Source organism: Agelaius phoeniceus, chromosome 15, assembly GCF_051311805.1.
Source record: "Agelaius phoeniceus isolate bAgePho1 chromosome 15, bAgePho1.hap1, whole genome shotgun sequence".
Taxonomy (NCBI): Eukaryota; Metazoa; Chordata; class Aves; order Passeriformes; family Icteridae; genus Agelaius; species Agelaius phoeniceus.
In genome coordinates, this window is record NC_135279.1 from 16,097,467 (window position 1) to 16,117,654 (window position 20,188).

The following is a 20,188-nucleotide window of genomic DNA, read 5'->3' on the forward strand; positions in this document are numbered from 1 at the left end:
CAACAGTATGAGCAGCTTTAAAACAGTTCTATTTTATTTAACAAAAGCAATTGCAGTTGGTGGTCATGGAGCCACAGACTTGTGTATTTTCAGCTTTGTCCACTGATGAATGAAGAAAACCTTTTCAGCATTTTAGGCTATGTTCATACCATTACTCCCTACAAAAAAGGTCTGAGAAACCCTACCATCACAGGGACCCTCAGGATGGTGATGGGTGGGACCTGGGCATTCCCTGTTAGACAGGTCTGACTGCACAGTTTGGTCATTTCTTAGGCTGCTTGCTCCAAGCCCCAATGTCCAACCTGGCCTTGGACACTTCCAGGGATCCAGGGCAGCCACAGCTTCTCTGCCAGGGCCTCCCCACCCTCCCAGGGAACAATTCCTGATTCCCAATATCCCATCCACCCCTGCCCCCTGGCTGTGGGAGCCATTCCCCATTGTTCTGTAACTCCATTCTCTTGCACAGTCTCTCTCCATTTTCATTTTAGACTCCCTCAGGTGCTGGAAGGTCACAGTGAGGTCACCCTGGAGCTTTTCTTCTCCAGGCTGAGCAATCCCAATTCTCTCAGCCTTTCCTCACAGGAGTGGTGCTCCATCCAGGGGCAGGGAGGGCATCCTTCCCCTGCACTGGGCACTGTGAGGGCACACCCTGAGTGCTGTGCCCAGCTCTGGCCCCTCAGCTTGGGAAGGACCTTGGGACACTGAGCACATCCAGAGGGGACAACGAGGCTGGAGAGGGGCTGGGAACACAAACCCTGGGAGGAAGCCCTGAGGGAGCTGGGGGTGCTCAGCCTGGAGAAAAGGAGACTCAGGGGTGGCCTTAGCACTCTCACAGCTCCTGAAAGGGGCCTGTGCTCAGCTGGGGCTGGGCTCTTTCTCCAGCAGCACTGACACAACCAGAGCACACAGCCTCGAGCTGCACCAAGGGAAATTCAGGTTGGATATCAGGAAAAAGTTTTTCACACAAAGAGTGATAAAGTTCTGGAATGGCTGCCCAGGGAGGTGGTGGAGTCCCCATCCCTGGGTGTGTTTAACAAAGCCTGGATGTGGCACTGGGTGCCAGGGTTGAGTTGAGGGGTTGGGGCTGGGTTGGACTCAATGATCTTTAAGCTCTCTTTCAACCTGGGGATTCTGTGAATTCTGTGAATCCCTCTGATCAGTTTGGTGGCCTCCTTTGGACTCACTCCAACAGGTCCTTGACCTTCCTGTGCTGGGCACCTGAGGGCTGGAGGCAGCTCTGCAGCTGGGGTCTCACCAGAACCAAGAAGAGAGGCACAGTCCTTCCTTTGACCTGCTGCCCACACTGCTTTTGATGTGTGACGTGTCTGATCTTTCCTTTCAATGTCTTGCTGAAGTATCTTTTGGAAAAAGCACTTGGTATTTGTTGTGAAGTGATCTTTGTGTCATGTTTGATAGCCATTAAAAGCTGCTAAGGTTGGCTGAGTTACAAACTTTTGAGAAATTATTGTTCAATCTCCTTGGTAGAGCTGGAAAGCTCAGCTGCCTCTGAGTCCTGCCAGCAGAGAGCCCTGATCCAGCCAAGAGCTGGCAGGACCTTTGGATAATTGCAGTTGTATGATTGTGGCCCAGACCAAAACTGAGCCTGGGACTGGAACTGAGGACAGAGGACTGGGAGGAAAAAAAAAACCAAAAAGAAGCACAGTGCCAGGACCAGGGTGCAGGGAAAAGGAGGGTCCCTAATTTCAGCACAAAAGTTTAAAAATGTGAGTCCTGTGCATGGGTGCTGTTGAAGGCAGCACCTTGTCTGTGGCAGCCTGTTTCACAGTGTCCCTAAAAAAATATTCAAGAAGTGTAAGAAACTAAGAGAAGTAAACAAATAAGTATCAAAGATGACCATAAATAGATCAAAGATGACCATAAACAGCTTAACTAGTTGCACGATGCAACAGCATAGTAATTAAACAGTTGTATCACAATAGAAGATAATAGATAAAATATTTTATACCTAAGAAATCTAACAGCTATTTTCTTCTAATACTTCTACCTGGAGTGAAGATGATGTGTTTCTAATTTCTAAGAGAGATTCTAGCAAGGCTGAAGATTGTACAGGCTTTTATATTTCAGCACAATAAAAAGACCAGAAAATAACTCATCAATGTTAAAATTTGGCAGAGTTCCCATTGTGGGTGAATTTAAGTGCCAGAATTCTTGAATGAAGGATTAAAGGAGAACTGAAAGTCTTTGTGGAAATACAATGTCAAGACTGTTCCCAGTGTGTGTACAGCAGAAGGACACCTATGGTGTTCATGGTTAAAAGATCAAGTACCCAGATGATAGCAATATGGATTGGTTTGTACCTCCCTGTCCTTCAAACCCTCTTTTTTCTCTCTGTTTTTATTTTGTCCTCCCCTATGCTTGTCCCTTTTTCCTTACCTTCTCCTGAGGTCTAGTTCCTACTGTCAGAAATGTTTTCACCTTTCACTCTGATTTAAAATCCATAAACCCCTGAGAGAGGGACCAGACCCAGTCTCCTGATCTGACTGAAGCAGCAGACAGAACCACACTGCTTTTTGTGTTCCTATAAACCCTGACTTTGACAGCCTCTGTTTCCACAGAAATGCTCCCCTGACCACCATGGTAATGGCTTGGGGAAGGGATATGTCCTTCTCAGTGAAGTGGATTTGAAGGCCTCTAAACTCTGACTTTAACCACTATTCAGAGTGATAAAGAAACCCAGGAGGTACACTGGTGTAGCTGAACATTATTTTAGTTTTTTCCTAACCACGTGTCTAGTGGTAGTTGGTATTCCACATGCACAATCCTAAAATCTGTCTCCAAAGAGCACAGTTTGCAAGGAATATCAAATGCAAGGAGTCATGCTGAGACACTGCAGCTTTATCTGCTTGTGGAGGACAATGTTTTGATTAGTACAAGGAGAGGGGATTGATTTCAGAGGGTACATTTGATATCATCATCCCTGCTTATCACTCAGAGTCTCACATGTCCTGCTGTGGTTTCTCTCTTCAACGATGGGAGGAATATGCTGAGCTCAGCTGAGCTGTTAAAAGCTGGAAGCCTGGTGTCATTTGAGGTGTCCCAGGGCTAGCAGATGTATTCTGTGAGGTTGGGAGATCTGTGCCCTTGTGGGAAGAGCAGCTGAGGACCAGGCAGGATACTCTGGTTTTGGGGAAGATGAAACAGGAAAGTCTTATAAATATGATTGTCTGGTAAAAGATTTTGAGAATATGGAAACTATAAGTGAGATTGAAATGAAAGCAAGCTTTGAGATACCTCAGTTACTGAACAACTGGAAAACAGTGGTGTGGCCAGCTGAAGGTGATCCCCTTTTGATGGAACAACACCCTCTGCTTGCAGGCAGCTCCAAGGGTCTGAGCAGACCCTGCCAACTTGGCAGAAGGGGCCCAAAGAGGAGTTTTTAGGGTTTAAAATGTAACACAGTATGGTAATGTAATGATTCTTACAGCCTGTATGTAAATGCTATAGGATTTGTATCTTGTACTAGATTGGTTAGTGAGAAATAGAATATTCAACACAGAAGAAGATTTATTGTATTGTAATGGGAACCTCACTCTCTTACCTTTTTTACTGTCTTACCCTTTTACTCTCTCACCCTCTCATCCTCTCTGCCCCTCTCTTCTCTCAGGCCTGCTCTGAGCTGTGCCTGGCAGCTCCCAGCAGGGCCCTGCACCCAGGCCCTTTGCAATAAACCCCAAGTTCCACAATCTGGCTTCAGAGATCTCTCATCTCCATCTGTCCTGACCATCCTACTCCCTGATGCTCCTACACCCTGTCCTCTGCATCCCACAGCCTCTGCCTCTGTACCAGGAACTGCTACAAACAATGTGGGTTTCCCTCAGTACACAAAAATGTTTGGCTTTGCCACGTGGATGATCCATGCAAAATGCAAAGCTAATTCTGCATGAATACTACAGCACTAACTCCTGCTAAACACCAGATGTAGTCCAGCTTTTAAAGGAATATTTCATTAGGCCAATCACTCTGATCTATTCAGTAAGGACTCTCGTGCTCAAGGAAACAAATATTGAAGTCTTACTAAATTCATACCATAAATATTTTGCGGCAACGAGGTTTTAAGAATTCCAAAGGGAAGTTTGAGAACAGATTTACTTAATGTTTACTTAAAAATCCCCAAACGCTTATCTCCCTTCAGCACCTAGTGCAAACAATAAATTATACATGTGCATATGTACCTTATTCCTTGAGAATACCCAAGCATCCTTTGCAGCAGTGCTTTAAACCTTGCTGCTGTGGCCATTTGAGTCCAGATATTGCTGACATCTTAGGAGCCAATTAAGAGCCTTGCCAAAAGTGATGAAGTCCCTGATGTAACAGTGAGCAGAACCCAGCTCTCCTGACTTCCTGCTTTTATGATGTGTGTTCAATTTCCTCTGCCTCCACCTTGCTTTTGTCTTCTCTTGATTTCTAAAGCCCCAGTTTAGCTCCAGGGTAGTTTTTTTTTCCTTGTTACTGCATGAGTGCCACTGCTTCTCAAGCCTTCCTCTGAGCTTCTGATCATCATCTGCCCCACCTCATATGTTCCATCTCCCTTTTTCTTTGTTCCCCTTTCCAAGAGCTCTCAGATGCCATCAATCAGGGGTGGATTTGTTGCACTGGTGAGTCTGACAGAGCTGTCACAGCAGTGTTGAGGCTGGGCATACAGGTCCTGAACTGGACAGCTGTGGCTTTCCACCATCATCTGAATCCCTTGGCCACTGTTTCACCCTGGGGTGTGCCTGTCAGCCTGCACAACACAGGATATTTTTCATGCCATGCAGCCAAATCCTTTTTTAATACAGTGTTATATTTCCCAAAATCTGTTCACTGCTGCCTCATTCCCTGTCTCTGTGCCCATCCAGGGGATGAGTGCAAAGGTGTTGCTGACTGCTCCCATCTCATCTCCCCCCTGCTCTGCTCCTTGCAGCCCCTCCAGCTGCCTGGAGCTGGTCCTGCTCTCCAGCAGCAATAGCAGCAGTGGTGCTGGAGACTGGGGGATGCTGAGGAAGGATGCAGGAGCTGGTGTCTGTGTGTAGTTAGGGAGGTGGACTTGCAGCAGAGACCTCATTCAGCTGTGCCTCATCCCTTTCCTAAAGTCTCTCTGGGTTGTAAAACCCATTATTGCTTTTCCTTCTCTGAGCCCCTCCACACAGTGTTGTCTGTGGTTTTGTTTTAACTTGGTTGCTCACAGCATCTTCTGGCATCAGCCTCATCCTTTCAGACTGAACTCTTACCCCTCTCAGGGTCTCTGCAAATTGAGTCTTGCACAGAAGAATCTGGAATTATTATGCAGAAAATCAGGATTACAGAAGTGAGTGTAACACCTTGTGGCAGGGAAAAGTGATTTTATTCTGCAAATGCCTGAGGTTTCCCCCTCTCACTCATTTTCTTGCTAGATTTTGCACACTCACACCCACATAGTCCCAAGCATCAGTGCCTGGTGGTCACTGGTGACCAGGATCACTTGTGTGCAGTGCTTTGGGACAAGGGGCATTGGCTGCCATGGCTCACAGCCTCATTCAGTTGTGACAAGAGACTGATTTGGGACTTGGCATTGATACCCATTAGCAATGGGTGCTCTCTGGGACCTTTTCCATCATTGTTTCCTTTCCCCTTTTATAGTCTTAAGTAAAATTCTTTAATTTCACAGTTCTCTTGTATCCCCCACTGTGCATCTTAAAGCTTCACTTCTCCATCTTCTTTACACCTTATTTTAGGTAATTTTCCTCTTCATTCATTTGGATTAAAACATCATATAGAGTCCTCTGTAGCAATTAATGCATTGTTTTCCTGTTATTCCTTGTTTTGTATTTTCTTTGTATGCTTGAACATTTGCACACACTTAGAGTCATACTGCCTTTATACTAATCCTAAATAAATATTTTTTTAAATCTTTGCATGCAAAAGGAAAGAAAGTAAATGGGTGCAAGTTATGGATTAAAGACAGGAAAAAATCAGCTTAGTTACACATAATGAACTCAAACTACTGATAAAGTGTTCATAAGAAATGAGGAAGCTAAATTGTTGCTGGGCCTTTTTTTTGCATAGAATCATTATTAGATTATTTTGGTTCATTATCAGGTACTACTTGGAAGTGCACAGCTGGAATCCAATCCTCTGTGCCGTTCTGATATCCTTATTAAATATGATGAGATTGAAAAGTGCAGTAAAGGGCATAAAATGGCTGGAATATAGATTCCAAGTCAATAGAAAAAAAAAGAAAGAAAAAAAAAGAAAGAAAAAAAAAGAAAAAAACCCAAGCTTTGGTGTGTCTATTTAAGAGAGAGCTGGGAGCAATGAGGGTGTGGAATCTCACTGTGTGCCAGCACCCTGCAGAGAAACACAAATATAAACCAAAATCATTTAGCAGAGAGTGTAAGTCAGGGTCAAATGCTGCTCCTGGTTCTGCTGAGTAAGGAAATCAATGAGATGTGTCCTGAGGTCAGATAATATCAGCAGAATCTGCAGTATTAACATTTTGTCCATCATATACGTGGCTATAGGTTATAAATAGTCCAAGAACAGCACAGTTTGGGCAGAAGGATTTTTTGTAATAGGATTTGAAGTAAAAATCTTCTAAGCTCAGAAATGCCTGCTGAGAATTAGCAAACAAAATGAAATATTTTCCTGCCCTACTTTCCTTGCTTAGCCATTCCCGTGCAGACGCTTGAAATACAGAAAGCTGTGGAGCAGAGTACTGGTCATATTAAAAAATCCTCACATATTCAGTGTGTTTTATGGAGTCTGTACTCTAATCCCCTCCTGCCTCCTTTATGGCTCTCAGCTGCTCTTTAAAATAGTTGAAGGGGTTTAGTTTTCTATCTGGTTGCATGAGATGTGGCACGTGTATCAGAGCTGCAGCTGAAAGTGCAGCTGCAAGGGGGGTGAGAGTAGAGGGTTCCTGGGTGTTTGCCCCTGGTGCTCAGCAAAGCCTTTCCTATTTGTGCTAAAAGCTGGGTGGATTCTGGGATGGAGATTTTCCCCAAGAGGAGAAAAGAGGGGAAGGGGAGACTGAGGGCAGATCTCATAGCAGTTCACAATTTCCTTATGGGGAGCAGGCAGTGATCTCTGCTCTCTGGTGAGTAGGGACAGGAGATTTAGGAACATTTTCTTCACCCAGGGGGTGGTTGGGCACTGGAATAGGCTCTCAGGGCAGTGCTTGAGGCACCAAACCTGCCAGAATTCAAGGAGTGTTTGGACAACACTCTCAGGCACAGGGTGGGATTGTTGGGGTGTCCTGTGCAGGGCCAGGAGTTGAACTTCAAAGATCCTTCTGGGTCAGCTCAGCATATTCTGTGATTCTCTCTGTCCTTGGGGTCAAGTTTCTTCCTTCCCACCACACAGAGAATTGCAAATCTAAGCCATGACCAATCATAAGCCCATGAAAGGCTGGAAGAAGTGCAGAGGTTCACTCCACACCATATCTGGCTGGTCTGTTGTGGCAGGTGTGGTGAAAACACCCTGTACCCAACCTGTGTCTGTGCTGGTGAACTCTGGAAGCCCAGAGCACACCTTCATTGCTTTTTTGGCTGCTCATCCATTCTACAGCAAGGAATGTCCATGATATATCAGCAGCTCTGCCTTGGTGATGGCTGAGCCTCTGGCTGCAGAAAGATTGGGACTTCTGTCTGACTGCAGCAGCCACGGGTGGAGGTCATGAGTTGCTTCACTTCTAAGTTTCAAAAAGCATAGCTGTAATGATTGAATTTCCTGGCAAAGTTGACCTTGACTTTATCCAACATCAAGAAAAGAGCAATCAAGCAGTTAATTCTAAAATATAACCTTGAAAGGGAAAGTCATCGTTAGACTTTTAAGTCTGATTAAGTAGAACTTGTTCTATTATTTTGAGAAATTTAGGGCAGCTCTGTACAACTCAGTATAAGAGCATTTTAGGTCTGATTTTAGATTGAGGAAATCTGCCCATCACTTCTGTGCTGCTTTACATATTAACTTCAGGAGCAAGTTGTAGCTTGATGCTGTGTGAGAATATCCTGGTGGTTTGAAACAAACCCTTGTAGTTCAGAGCTAACCTCCCATTCAGCTTTGGAATAGAGATGTGGAGAGAGCAGGAAGAAATTCTTCCCTGTGAGCATGGTGAGGCCCTGGCACAGGGTGCCCAGAGAAGCTGTGGCTGCCCCTGGATCCCTGGAAATATCCAAGGTCAGGTTGGACAGAGCTTGGAGCAGCCTGGGATAGGGGAAGGTGTCCCTGCCCATGGCAGGGGCTGGAATTAGAGGAGCTTTAAAGCCCCTTCTAACTCAAACCATTGTAAGTGTCACAGAGAAAGAAAGGACTAGAAAAAATTTTTGAGCAACATGAACACAACTTAGATTCATCCATTGCATGGTCCAACCATCTTGCAGTTGTGCACCTCAGCTTTCTACTTGTGAATTGGACTGCCTGGGGTGGCTGCACTGAATGTGTATTGGAGGGAATTCCTGTGTAGGGAATAAGCACAAAGCACTTAAGTCACATTTAAATTGTCACAGGGGACTGAAGTTGCATGTGGGTGTGCTTTGGAGAGAGAATGCACCTGATATTCCTGCCCAGTTAGAGGTTAATAGGTTACTGCCTGCCTCAGCTGGTGCTTTGAAAATATCAGGAGGCAGAGTGGCAGCAGGTGTGAGACTGGGCTGGGCTCTCTCTCCCTCTCCCAGTGAAAGGTCTGCAACATTTTAGAGGTGTTAAGGATGGATTAGGCAGGCTTGTAAAAGGAAGTTGCAGTGAAAGCATCTCTGAATAACAAAAGCATGAGTTAACTGTTCAGTACAAGGGGTAATCCTGTTAGTACCTTAGCAGGGCAGCTGCTGAGGAAAGGAGATTTTCACATTGTTGTTTTGTGGCTCTAAACTGAATATGATTGCCCAAATACAGGTCTCAATAAATTAGGCATTGAAATCAAAATTTAAGATTTGCTTTTATGACTTAAATTTATCATTCTATTGCTTGATGTACTTTCATGATCTAAGAGAATTCATGGAGATGTTATTAGGAAATGGAGTAAACCTGGAAAAGTCATTAGTCATTAGTGAGCAGGAGAGCAAGAAAGAAAAGTGCAGATGAAGGTGGAGAAAACTCCAACCTCCCAAAAAGCAAAATCTGATCCAGCACAGGGTGTGCAGGTTACAGTTAGGGCATTGACAGTCAATACTTCCAACAGACTCAAAGGCAAACTCAGGACATTATTAAAACAGTGTGGTTTCAAACCTTCCAAACTGCCAATTCCTTGGTAGATCCAAACCAGGCAGATTGAGGTTTAGGTTGTTAACTTCTAAGAGACACTTTAGGAGTGAGCAGGGAGTACAAACAAAGCTAATAGATGTAACTCAGCATGTGTTTTCAAGAGAGGGAATCCACAGTACCTGGGTACTTGTACAGCCTTTAATAATACAAACCTGATCTCTTTTCCATATTAAAGACAGGCACTGCCAGGCTCCAAAGAAAATGCCTTTGGTCTTTCTCAGCAGTGAAGAAGGTGACTGTTCCTCATATTACTCCTTGCCTGTACTTTTGATTCTTGCCCTCTATTTTTATACCCAAGTCTCCATTTCCATTGGTTCTGTGCCACTGTTTGGTGCTTAGCTTCCTACTTGATCTGAATTGTGTAGACAAAAACGAAGAGAAAGGAGACCTCAGCATACCTTATCAGCATCATTTTGGAACAGAGTGTATTTCTTGTACAGCCACAAGGACTAATGCAAAGCTCCTAGGACGCTGAGGGGAGAGACATATGGAAAGTTAACACAAAGGGAGAAAGTGAGTGGACATCCTGTGGCTTATGATGAAGGCACTTAGGGAATTGAGCACAGGAGTGGTCTTTAAAACAGAAAACTAAATTGAGTCTTCAATTTCTAGGCTAGTGCTTATTCATTTATGAATTCATATGTACATATTCAATTAAACATTCAGAGAAGTTTCAGGAGGGTCAGAGCTGCCTCATAACCTCATCCCAGAACTCAAACTCTAAAGAGGGACATGCAACACATGTGAATATAAGTATGGAGCAAAGCAGTGGCCAGAGCTGAGAAATAAATTAAATTATAATCACCTGGAAGAAACTTGTTTGGCTTCAGTGCACCTCACAAGTTCACTGAGGTGAAATTTAGTGGTGGCTGATTGAGCTGGAGAATCTCAGCCTGCATGGACAAGTGATAAAGACTCTGTCTCCAAAGAGAGATAATGGTGATAAAGGAAAAAACCAACTAAAACTTTCAAGAAAATATTTGGCAGTAGAAGGAACACTTACAGGCTTGGTGGTGACTTTAGAAAGGTGAAAGTTGTTTTGTTGGTGTCCACATTGTTAATGTCCTTCCATTTAGAATGGCACAGTGTGTGACATTATGTGCAATAAATTACAAAACCATTTTAAAGTCATCAGAAAAGTATTGCAGAAGACAAACAGAATGAGTCAGACACTTCCATCCTTAAAATTTAGACTAGAAGTGAGAAATGATTGAATGTACTCTGGTAAGCAGGAGAAGAAAAGGAAATTTTTTTTCTATGTATCTTTGTGGTTTATCTCAATTGAAATTTGTAACACCAACCCCCTCTGTACCCCAACCCCAATTTCTTTACATAACATTTTCTAGAACAAGCAAGTAACATTATTGCAAAGAAATTGTGACCTAAATACAAACAGGATTTTTCTGGCTGTTTAGCAGCCTTGGTTCCCATAACAGCAATGTTTTAAATAGCCTGGCTTCAGATGCCTGTGATACAAAAAGAAATTCTCACCAGTGAGATTCCTACCAATGGGAAAGTGGATTTAAGGAAAGCCATGAAAGAACAGAGCCAATCCAGCTGAGCAATTTGGCACAGGATCTGTCTGTTTCAAATATGGGAGAGGCAAGTTCCAAATGAAAAGATGACTTGTCAACAAGTAATTCAAGTGTGGAAGATGACTGGTGCATAGGAGTGAAGAAATTGAGTGTAGAAAGAAGTAGTTCACATTCCCTCAGGGAGACATTTTGCAGCATTTTTAGGAGAAGGGGAATCCCACATCCCCAAGAAATTCCATACAGAATGCAGAACCTTTATGGTGCCATATCTCCATCTCTATCTTCCTGCTCAGACAGTCCTTGAGGCATGGGAAGGCACAGAAAAAACCCTGTACAATCCCTTTCAGAGCTGAGGGAACCCTCACTGAAGTGAGTAGGGTTGCAAAAGATTCCAGGAATCCTAAAAACATGAAGTGAAAGATGGAGCTGAACTGAAGAAGTAGCATGAGTCCCCCTTAAATTACCAAAATTGTTTTTTCCATAGACTTCATAAGTACCCATGGACTAGAAGATGGTGCTCACAGGAAAAAGCTGTGTATAAGAAACTGCACAAACTCATCATTCCCTTACAATTTATTGGTAATGTTTTCCACTTTGGTTGATGTAATCTGGCCTATGACTGATGGATGTTCCTTTCTCTGGACTTGATTTAATTCTAAGTAAGGCAGACAAATTGCAGGCACCAAATAGAAGCAGGCATACAGAGGAAATTGAGTTTTTTCTGGAGAATGACACAAATTACCTGTTTGTTAATGGCTAAACTATGGATTTTGTGGAGTTGTCTCCACATTTTTTGCACACAGTTGTAGCAGTAGGCTGAAACCATGTCTGTTTTTATACAGTGCTCAAGCAATCTCATTGCTACTAAAAATCTGTGTGCTGTGAGGTACATGCAGAAATCTGGAGCCCAGTGCTTGGAGCTGGTGTCTTCCCACCAGTTTAGAAAGGACACTGAGTCACTGAATCAAATGTTTAAGGGATAGGAGTTACTGAAAGTGAAATTATTTACAAAGAAGTGAAATGTCTTTTCAGATGTCAAAACACCTTGGGGTTCTTCAGTTCACATGTTGTAGATCCACATTTTCCTGGTTTCTAGTATGTGTTTCTCTTTTTGCTGTATGAGACTCAGAAATAGCCAGAGGAGGGACTTTGCCGGGTGCTCTGCAGTGAAGCAAATTGAACACAAATTTATTGCTGCCCAAGCAAGTTTGTAAGATCCTTGTTAAAACTTTATAGAAAAAAAAATTACTTGTATAAGTGTGATTTGAAATGGATGAACTTGTCAAGGCCTAAATACCTACAGAGGTGTATCTCTATATAATTGTGTCATTACCAGGAGAAAAATCTGCACAGACATGTTTCTGTGGCACTGCATCAGGCTGCTACTAATTCAGGAATATCTATATGTAGAACAGTTTCAAGGAAGACTTGCAGAGAAATGTGAGGATTTTCCATACTGAAATAGTTCTATTACAGTGCCTGCTGGGCTATATATGTATCAATGTATCACTGTCTTGAGATATACTTGATTTTCTTGTGCAGGGCTTGATAAAATCAGTATTCTTTGCTCCACCTGTATGTTTGTATTTGTGCTATTTAATTTAGCCAAGCTAATTAAAGCAGTGCAGTTTTTGAATGTCAGCAAATAGCAGAGGCCTGTGTATATAGATACTGCAGACAGGCAGTGCCCAACCACTCCAGGGGTTATCAGCTTTATCAGCTGGCTTTGCTGCAGGGATGAATTCTGATTCTCTTGCTCATGGGCATTGTTCTGAAAACAATTCTGAAAAATGCATACATTTTTCTTTAGTGAGATTTGAAGGTGTTTCAAAATTTTAATGCTTAAATGAAATTTCAAGAAATTACTGAAAAGGAAAACTCTGGGGAAAAAAAACCTAAGACCCTAAACCTTGATTCAATTGAAACTGAAATTACATTTTTCTGTGTCTCAATTTTTGTCTCTTACTAGAAAAATCAATATTACTACAGACCAGATCCTGAAGTGTTTTCTCAATTGAAGTTTTTCCTGAATTAAAATCACAACCTGCAGGACTGACTCAGCATTAACACTGAAGCCTGAGCAAAATAACTAAAATTATTATGAACATTGATGAATTCTATATAGATTTGAAAGGACCTGGGGGACATTTAATCAGAACAGAACACATTTTGGTATATCACTTATCCACTCTGTAGTCAGCATTAACTTTTAAAGCAAGGTTTTTGAGAAAGACTCTGACATTTGTGCAGTGCTACTGTAAATAAGCCAAGCTATAGTATCAATTTATACAATGATTATCAGAGTGATATTTTATTTGTGGTCAGGCAATCCTATATTTTACAATTCTAAAAGTAGGAGAAAAATTTTCTAAGAGCTTGAGGTTGAGAAATAAGTTTGATGGGAATGAAAATATTATGGAATATGTGTATTATCTCTGTTCAGTTTTATGTTCTGTGGTATTTTGCAAAACTCTGGCTGTGCACAGTCTCAGCTGCCCACTGAGACACAGGGTGAGAGCAAAGATGAACCAAGGCAAGGTGTAAAGAGTGAGGTGGGCCAGGATTTGGGGTTCATCAGCCCCTCCTTGTTAAATTCACTAGAGCAGAGCCTGAATGTCAATCACAGGTAACTCACTGAGGGCAGACACAGTGTGGAAGGTTCCTTGCTGGTATTAAACCCCCCTGGGTGTGTGATTGATGTGTTTCATTCACACTGAGTAAAATTAGCCTGTGCTAGAAAGCTGTGGCCTACAGAGATGAGATTGATCTTCCATCACCTCCCAGCCATGGGCATTGCCAATTTCCTGGAGAGTTTTCATTAACAATTCTTTAAGGCAGGGCCTTAGATGTTGCCATTTTTGCTGGGGCTTTTGGCCTTTTTTTTATTGCTGTTCTGTTTGTTTGTCAGAGGACTCTGGGGGTGAACACCTGGAGGGGTGGGGCAGAGATGATCTCTGGACTGTCTGGTGAAATCGCTGTGTGATTTTTGAAAAGCTGAGGGTGTCTCTCTCCAGGCTTCTGTCTTAAGTGATGGCTGCAAGTTGGTTTGACACATGCCTGTAGAGTCCATGTATGTTAGTGCTGCTATAACTTTCATTTTTACTGCATTCAGCAGGGTACTGGGTTCTTTGATGGGTGGGGGTTTCTTCTATTTTGCTTGGTGGGGCTTTTGTTGTTTGGCACTTTTTTTTTTTGTGAGACTGTCAAGATATTTTGTTCTGAATCTGTGAATATTGTGATCTTGAAGGTGGGTACCTAGCCAAAAAATTGAAGGTAATTTTTTTCTAAGTGTTTGGCTCCTGGCAACTGGTTGAAATGGGCAATTTTCCAGTTGTTCTAGGCTTTTGGCATCTCTAGCTGCTCTTGTTGGTCTGTACAGACCTACATTTGTCCTACTTAAAAAATAAAACCAGGGTTGGGTGGTGTCCTGAGGTGACAGGACGCCTCCTTCAGAGGTTCTCTCCCAAATTTGCCCTAAGCCAGGACAGGTGGTTTGACAGCAGTAATTGCAGATACTGGGATACTGGGCACATCAGAATAAATATGAGGGCAAATATTTGAGCCACAAAGATGGGCTGAGAATAAAGGAACCATCAGTCAAAATGGAGTAATGTTGTCTCTTCTGGTAGAGGTGGCCACAGATAAAAGCTGATATATTGGTAGCAGTCCTTGGTGGTGCTGAGTCAGAGTGAGGGCAGTTGTGCTCTGAGGTTTGTGCATCAGATGTGTTGGAGTAAAAACATTAGAGACATTTGTAGTGTTCTCATGGTGAGGGGTGCCCAGGCCAACAGAGGGCAATGAAAGAGGTTTTAGCTGAATGTTGGGGCCACCCCTCCCCTTGACAGACCAGCCCAATCCAGAGAGGATTTTTTGGGATGTTCCAAAAGTCTTTATGGGGAAAAAACCAACAAGGAAATAAACACTTGTAGAGAAAGAGCTCTTGAATTGGGTAGTAGGTGCAACATAGCTGGACCTACCTGGAGGACTACAGCCTATGGTTTGTCTCATTAAATCTCTCACCTTAGTGACTTAGGTGGTTTAAGTTTATTGTCTTTGCTGGGACTTTTGACATTGGGGTAAAACTCATTGCAGGTGCAGCATCTCCACCCCCACTGCTGAGTTTGTTCAATTTCATGACTTTTTTTTGTCAGTCCTCTGTCACAAGGGGAGAGGAGGAAAAAACACGAACTGGAAAAGAGATCATGTTCCACCTTCTCTGCAGCTGCACCTGATCACCTTGAGCCTGTGTATTGCGTTGGATGAGAAACTGAGGCTCCCCTTAAATGCTCGTAACTCATGGGTGTGACTTGCAGAATTCTCTCAGCCGAGCGGAGCTGGCAAGCGGCTCAGGGGTGCCCATAGAGGTTGGGCAGGGGGATGGTGCTGCAGCAAGGATGAATCGCCGATGGAGCAGAGGGGCAGGTCTCCAAGAAAGAGGTCGTCAAACCCACTGCAGCAGCACACTAAACGGCACCAGACCTGGCTGGAAGCCTATTTTTTTTCGGAGCTCTGCGCTGATTTAACCCTCTCAAGCGGACCTATTTCAGCGCCGCAGCAGCAGCAGCAGCAGGTCCACAAGCGAACGCCGTTGTCAGCTCCCCCAGCCGCCTCCCCGCGCCCCCAGAGCTTCAGCAGCGAAGCCGGGGCGGAGACGAGGAGCGGCGGGGACGGCACCGGAGCCGCGCCCCTCCAGGCTCGGCGGCCACCGGCGCCGGGGGTCCCGGAGCTCCGGGGGCCGCAACACGTGGGCGCGGGCGGCGGGGCCGGGCGGGGCGCGGGGCGGCGCCGGCCGTGCCGCTGTTCCCGGCCCAGGTGCTGAACCGGCGCCAGCCGCGGCTTAGCGTCCACCCCCGCCTCCTCCCGCGCAGCAGCTGGAGCACGAGAAAGCGGATCCGGCAAGTCCCGGTCCCTCCTCCTTCCTCCTCCTCCTCCTCATCCTCCTGAGAGCCGCCGGAGGGAAAGAGGTCGGAGCCGCCGCTTCGGGCAGCCGGCGAGCATGGAGCGGGCGGCGGCGGGGCCGGGGCCGGCGGGCGGCTGCTGCTCGCCGCTTGCATGAGGCGGCCGGGCGGCGGCGGGGAGTGAGGCCGGGCCGGGGCCGGGCTCGGCGGCTCCGGGCTCCGGCTGCTCCCGTAGGCACCCCCCGCCCCGGCCATGGCGGCGGTGCTGGGCCCGCTGCTGCTGCTGGGGCTGTGCGCCGGGCGGGCGGCGGGCGGGCCGCTCCGCTACTCGGTGCGGGAGGAGCTGCCGCACGGCGCCTTCGTGGGCAGCGTGGCGAGCGACCTGGGCGTGGATCCGCGGCGGCTGGCGGCCAGGGGAGCGCGGATCACCTCGGGCAGCGGCCGGCAGTACCTGGAGTTGGAGCTGGGCCGCGGGGCGCTGCTGGTGCGGGAGCGCATGGACCGAGAGGCGCTCTGCGAGCTGAGCCCCTCCTGCTTCCTCAGCCTGGAGCTCGTCATCGAGCAGCCCATCGAGGTGCACAACGTGGAGGTGGAGGTGCTGGACATCAATGACAACGCGCCGCGGTTCCCCCGCCAGGATTACCGGCTGGAGATCAGTGAGTCTGCCGTGCCCGGGGCCCGTTTCCACATTGAGAGTGCCCAGGACCCTGATGTGGGCACCAACTCCGTGCAGAACTACCTGCTCAGCCCCAATCGCCACTTTGCTCTGGACCTCAAAGGCTTCCAGAGTGGCAGCAAACTCCTGGAACTGGTGCTGCAGCAGCCACTGGACCGGGAGCAGAGTGCCCTGCAGCAGCTGGTGCTGACTGCTGTGGATGGTGGGGATCCCCCCAAATCCGGCACAGCCCAGATCTCTGTGCGAGTTGTGGATACCAATGACAACCCACCTGCCTTTGACCGCTCCACCTACACCGTGAGCCTTCTGGAGAACTCCCTGCCTGGCACGCTGGTGGTCAAACTCAATGCCTCAGACCCAGATGAGGGCTCTAACGGGGATGTGATCTACTCCTTCGGCAGCTACACCCCCCAGAAGGTGAGACAGCTCTTTAGTGTGGACCCACATTCAGGGGAGGTGCGGGTTAATGGCACTTTGGACTATGAGGAGGCATCCTCCTATGAGATCTATGTGCAAGCCACTGATCAGGGCCCTGTCTCCATGGCTGGGCACTGCAAGGTGCTGGTCAACATTGTGGATGCCAATGATAATGCTCCCGAAGTGCAGCTGACCTCCCTGTACAGCCCAGTGCCAGAGGATGCAAGGTCAGGAACTGTGGTGGCCCTGATGAGTGTCACTGACCAGGACTCAGGGCTGAACAAGCAGGTGAGCCTGCGCATTCCCCCCGGCCTCCCCTTCACTCTCAACTCCTTCAAGAACTCCTACACCCTGGTCACCCAGGGCAAGCTGGACCACGAGAAAGCAGCAGCCTACAACATCACAGTTACTGCTACTGATTCTGGGAGCCCCCCTCTGTCCTCCCAGAAGGTGATCCATGTGGAGATCTCCGACATCAATGACAATCCTCCACGCTTCGAGGAGCCTGTGTACTCAGTTTACATCCCTGAGAACAACCCCCTCGGAGCCTTCCTGTGCACTATTAAAGCCACTGACCCAGATGTCGCCAAAAATGCCTACGTGTCCTATTCTCTGCTCGATGGAGAGATTGAAGGGCTACCAGTTGCTTCCTATGTCTCCATTAAATCTGACAGTGGCAACATGTATGCTGTCAGGTCCTTTGACTATGAGACACTGAGGGAGTTCCAGGTGATTGTTCAGGCTCAGGATGCTGGGGTCCCACCACTGAGCAGCACTGTCACTGTCTACATCTATGTGGTGGATGAGAATGACCATGCTCCACAGATTCTGTATCCTACCTCAACCAACAGTTCCGCGGCCCTGGAGATGATCCCACGCTCAGCATATGCTGGATATTTGGTAACCAAAATTATAGCCATTGATGGAGACTCAGGACAAAATGCCTGGTTGTTCTTCTACCTGGTGCAAACCTCAGATCCGGGTTTGTTCAGGATAGAGCTCCATACTGGGGAGATTAGGACTACTCGCAAGCTGGGCGAGGACACCACACCCACTTTCAACCTGACGGTGGAGGTGAGAGACAATGGAGAGCCATCGATGTCCTCATCAGTATCCATCACTATTGCTGTGGTGGACAGAGTCTCCAAAATCATCCCTGATAGAAGAAGACACTTTAAAAGCCCAAGCAATTACTCAGAGGTCACTCTTTATCTCATTATCGCTTTGAGCGCCATCTCCTTCGTTTTCCTTTTCACACTCATTGGGCTTTCTATCATCAAGTGCTACAGATACAGTCTGTATGGGAGCTCCTGCTGTGCAGGGTGCTGTACTGTGAGAGAACGGAGCCCTGCTGAATTGTACAAGCAGGCCAACAACAACATTGATGCTAGATTGCCCCAAGGTTTAAAAGTGCAGCCCCATTTCATTGAAGTGAGGGGCAATGGGTCTCTCACAAAGACCTACTGCTATAAGGCCTGCCTGACTGCAGGATCAGGAAGTGACACTTTCATGTTTTACAATACCTGTGGCCCAACAGGAACTACTGGTCCCTCTGCAGTGGTGACTGAGAGGCATCTGACAGGACAAAGTGGGCAGAGTGCACAAAACCTGATCATACTTAGAAATGACTCCATTACTCCTAATGAGGTGAGGCTACCTTGGTAAATGGTCTGCACAGTGCTCTGAGCAAATCTGTACCCAGGCAGAGGTTCCAGCTGGAAAACTCAGATGAAGCATATTCCCTTAGGGGCTTGCTGGCACTCAGCTCTGAGACTTGGTTCTAATGAATCTAATCTATGCCATGCATTTTGTTTCTAGGTAAATACTGAGACTTTCAGGGTGCAGTTGGTAAGTTCAGTATATGCATCTGATGTTCGAGATTCACCTCATTTTTGCAGCAAATGCTGTACTGAGTGTTGCATCCTTCCCTGTCTAAAATTGCCTGCTGCTACAGAGTGCTAAGGAATGACACATCTAATCTTGCAGTTTTGATGGGAGAACTCATATTGCAGGAGAAAAAAAATAATCAGTGATTAGCTTTGAAATCAAAAGGGTACTTTATGGCAGTTATGGATGTTTGCTGCTCTGCTGTCTTCCTACCTAAGTAAATCTGTTGAATTTAGAAAAGCATATTATTGCAAGGATCTTGCTAATGTGAGCGTGTTTTAGTTGTCTAAAAACTACAATCCCTCCTCTGATAATGTTTGTTCTACCCAGTGCTGCATTTTATGCTTTCTAACCTGTGACAACCCAGCGACGTTTTTGCAGAGAATTACAGCAAGTCACCATCATTAAGTTACAGAGTGACAACTTTGAGCCTGCTGGGTTCCTATTGGAAATTGTTTAATACCTATGGTTTGACCAGCCATGTATTAACCTTTGCAATGTTTTCCCACAGTGAAGAATTAATGGTTGCTTTATTCTGTTGTGCAGGAAGCCTGCAGTTGGTGTGTGGTTTGCATGATCTGTGCAGTTTCCTTTTTACACATGTTGGGACTGAACTCAGCAGCACTCACAGGAGAGACTAATTCTGGTGCACAAAAGGAAAATCCTGCCATTGCTGTGTGTTGTTTGTATCCCATAATTGGGATATGGGATTGTGTGAGATCAGTTTGTGCATTAATGTGTGCTATGCCCCAGCCAGGGGAAAGTCAGGGAAATAACTGGTGGGAAAGAAAGGAGCCTGTCTTGTGTATTCTTGCCACAGAAATAGTACTCATTTGTTTATTTATTTCTACTTTTTCACATATGAAAATGTTAGCATTTTTAGCAACTGGTTTTTGTTGAGCAAAGATGCCCATATCTTAAGGGCCAGCAAGTCTTCCATAAAAATGCTTTTAAGTGAGTAATGATCATCCATTCAGCATTAATCCATTTAAAATTAATGCACTGTTTTTCTGTAAATCACAGTGGCAGGGTACAGGGGAAGTACATTTTCTCTTTCTCTGCAGTTTTTGTATCTTAACATTTTTCTGAGTGTAATAAAATGCCTGGAATGTGTTTGATATAGGAGGGAATATGGGACATGCACTATAAGCATGTATGCTGAGGAATCAAAGAGTGAAATGCACGCTTCATAGCTGATTTTTGGGGTGGGAGGTGTGCAAGAAGAAAAGCACTAACTGAAAATGACTTCACTTTGGATGCAAGTAGGAAATCAGTTTAGCAAAGAGATTCCTATCACATTTTGAGACTCACTCAATTGAATGCAAGGAATTAGCAAGTTTTGATTACCAGCAGAGATAAGGAAGTGGCATAAAAGCCAGCCCAAACTTGGAGTACAAAAGCAGAGAAATGTATAGAACAAACTAATGTATAGAACAAACTAATGGGTGCTGCCTGTGTGGAGTTGTCATCCAAAAGGGGAATCAATTATTGAACTCGTTCTGTATGATTTAAACAGAGGTGAAGTTCTGACAAGT

At 45.6% G+C, this 20,188-nt stretch overlaps 1 protein-coding gene across 12 annotated transcripts in view; it reads left to right on the forward strand.

Annotated features, from left to right (window-relative positions):
* The window catches only part of LOC129126594 (protocadherin alpha-C2-like), a 166,303-nt gene that overhangs the window by 101,887 nt on the left and 44,228 nt on the right, over positions 1 to 20,188 (forward strand). The window contains exon 1 of one of the 12 annotated variants that reach the window (XM_077186624.1): positions 14,922 to 18,413. The exons of the other annotated variants lie outside the window; for them this stretch is intronic. Coding sequence (XP_077042739.1) covers positions 15,927 to 18,413 — 2,487 coding nt within the window. The 5' untranslated portion in view covers positions 14,922 to 15,926. Of the gene's footprint in view, positions 1 to 14,921; positions 18,414 to 20,188 lie in introns of those variants that run through there. 12 annotated transcript variants of the gene reach the window in all.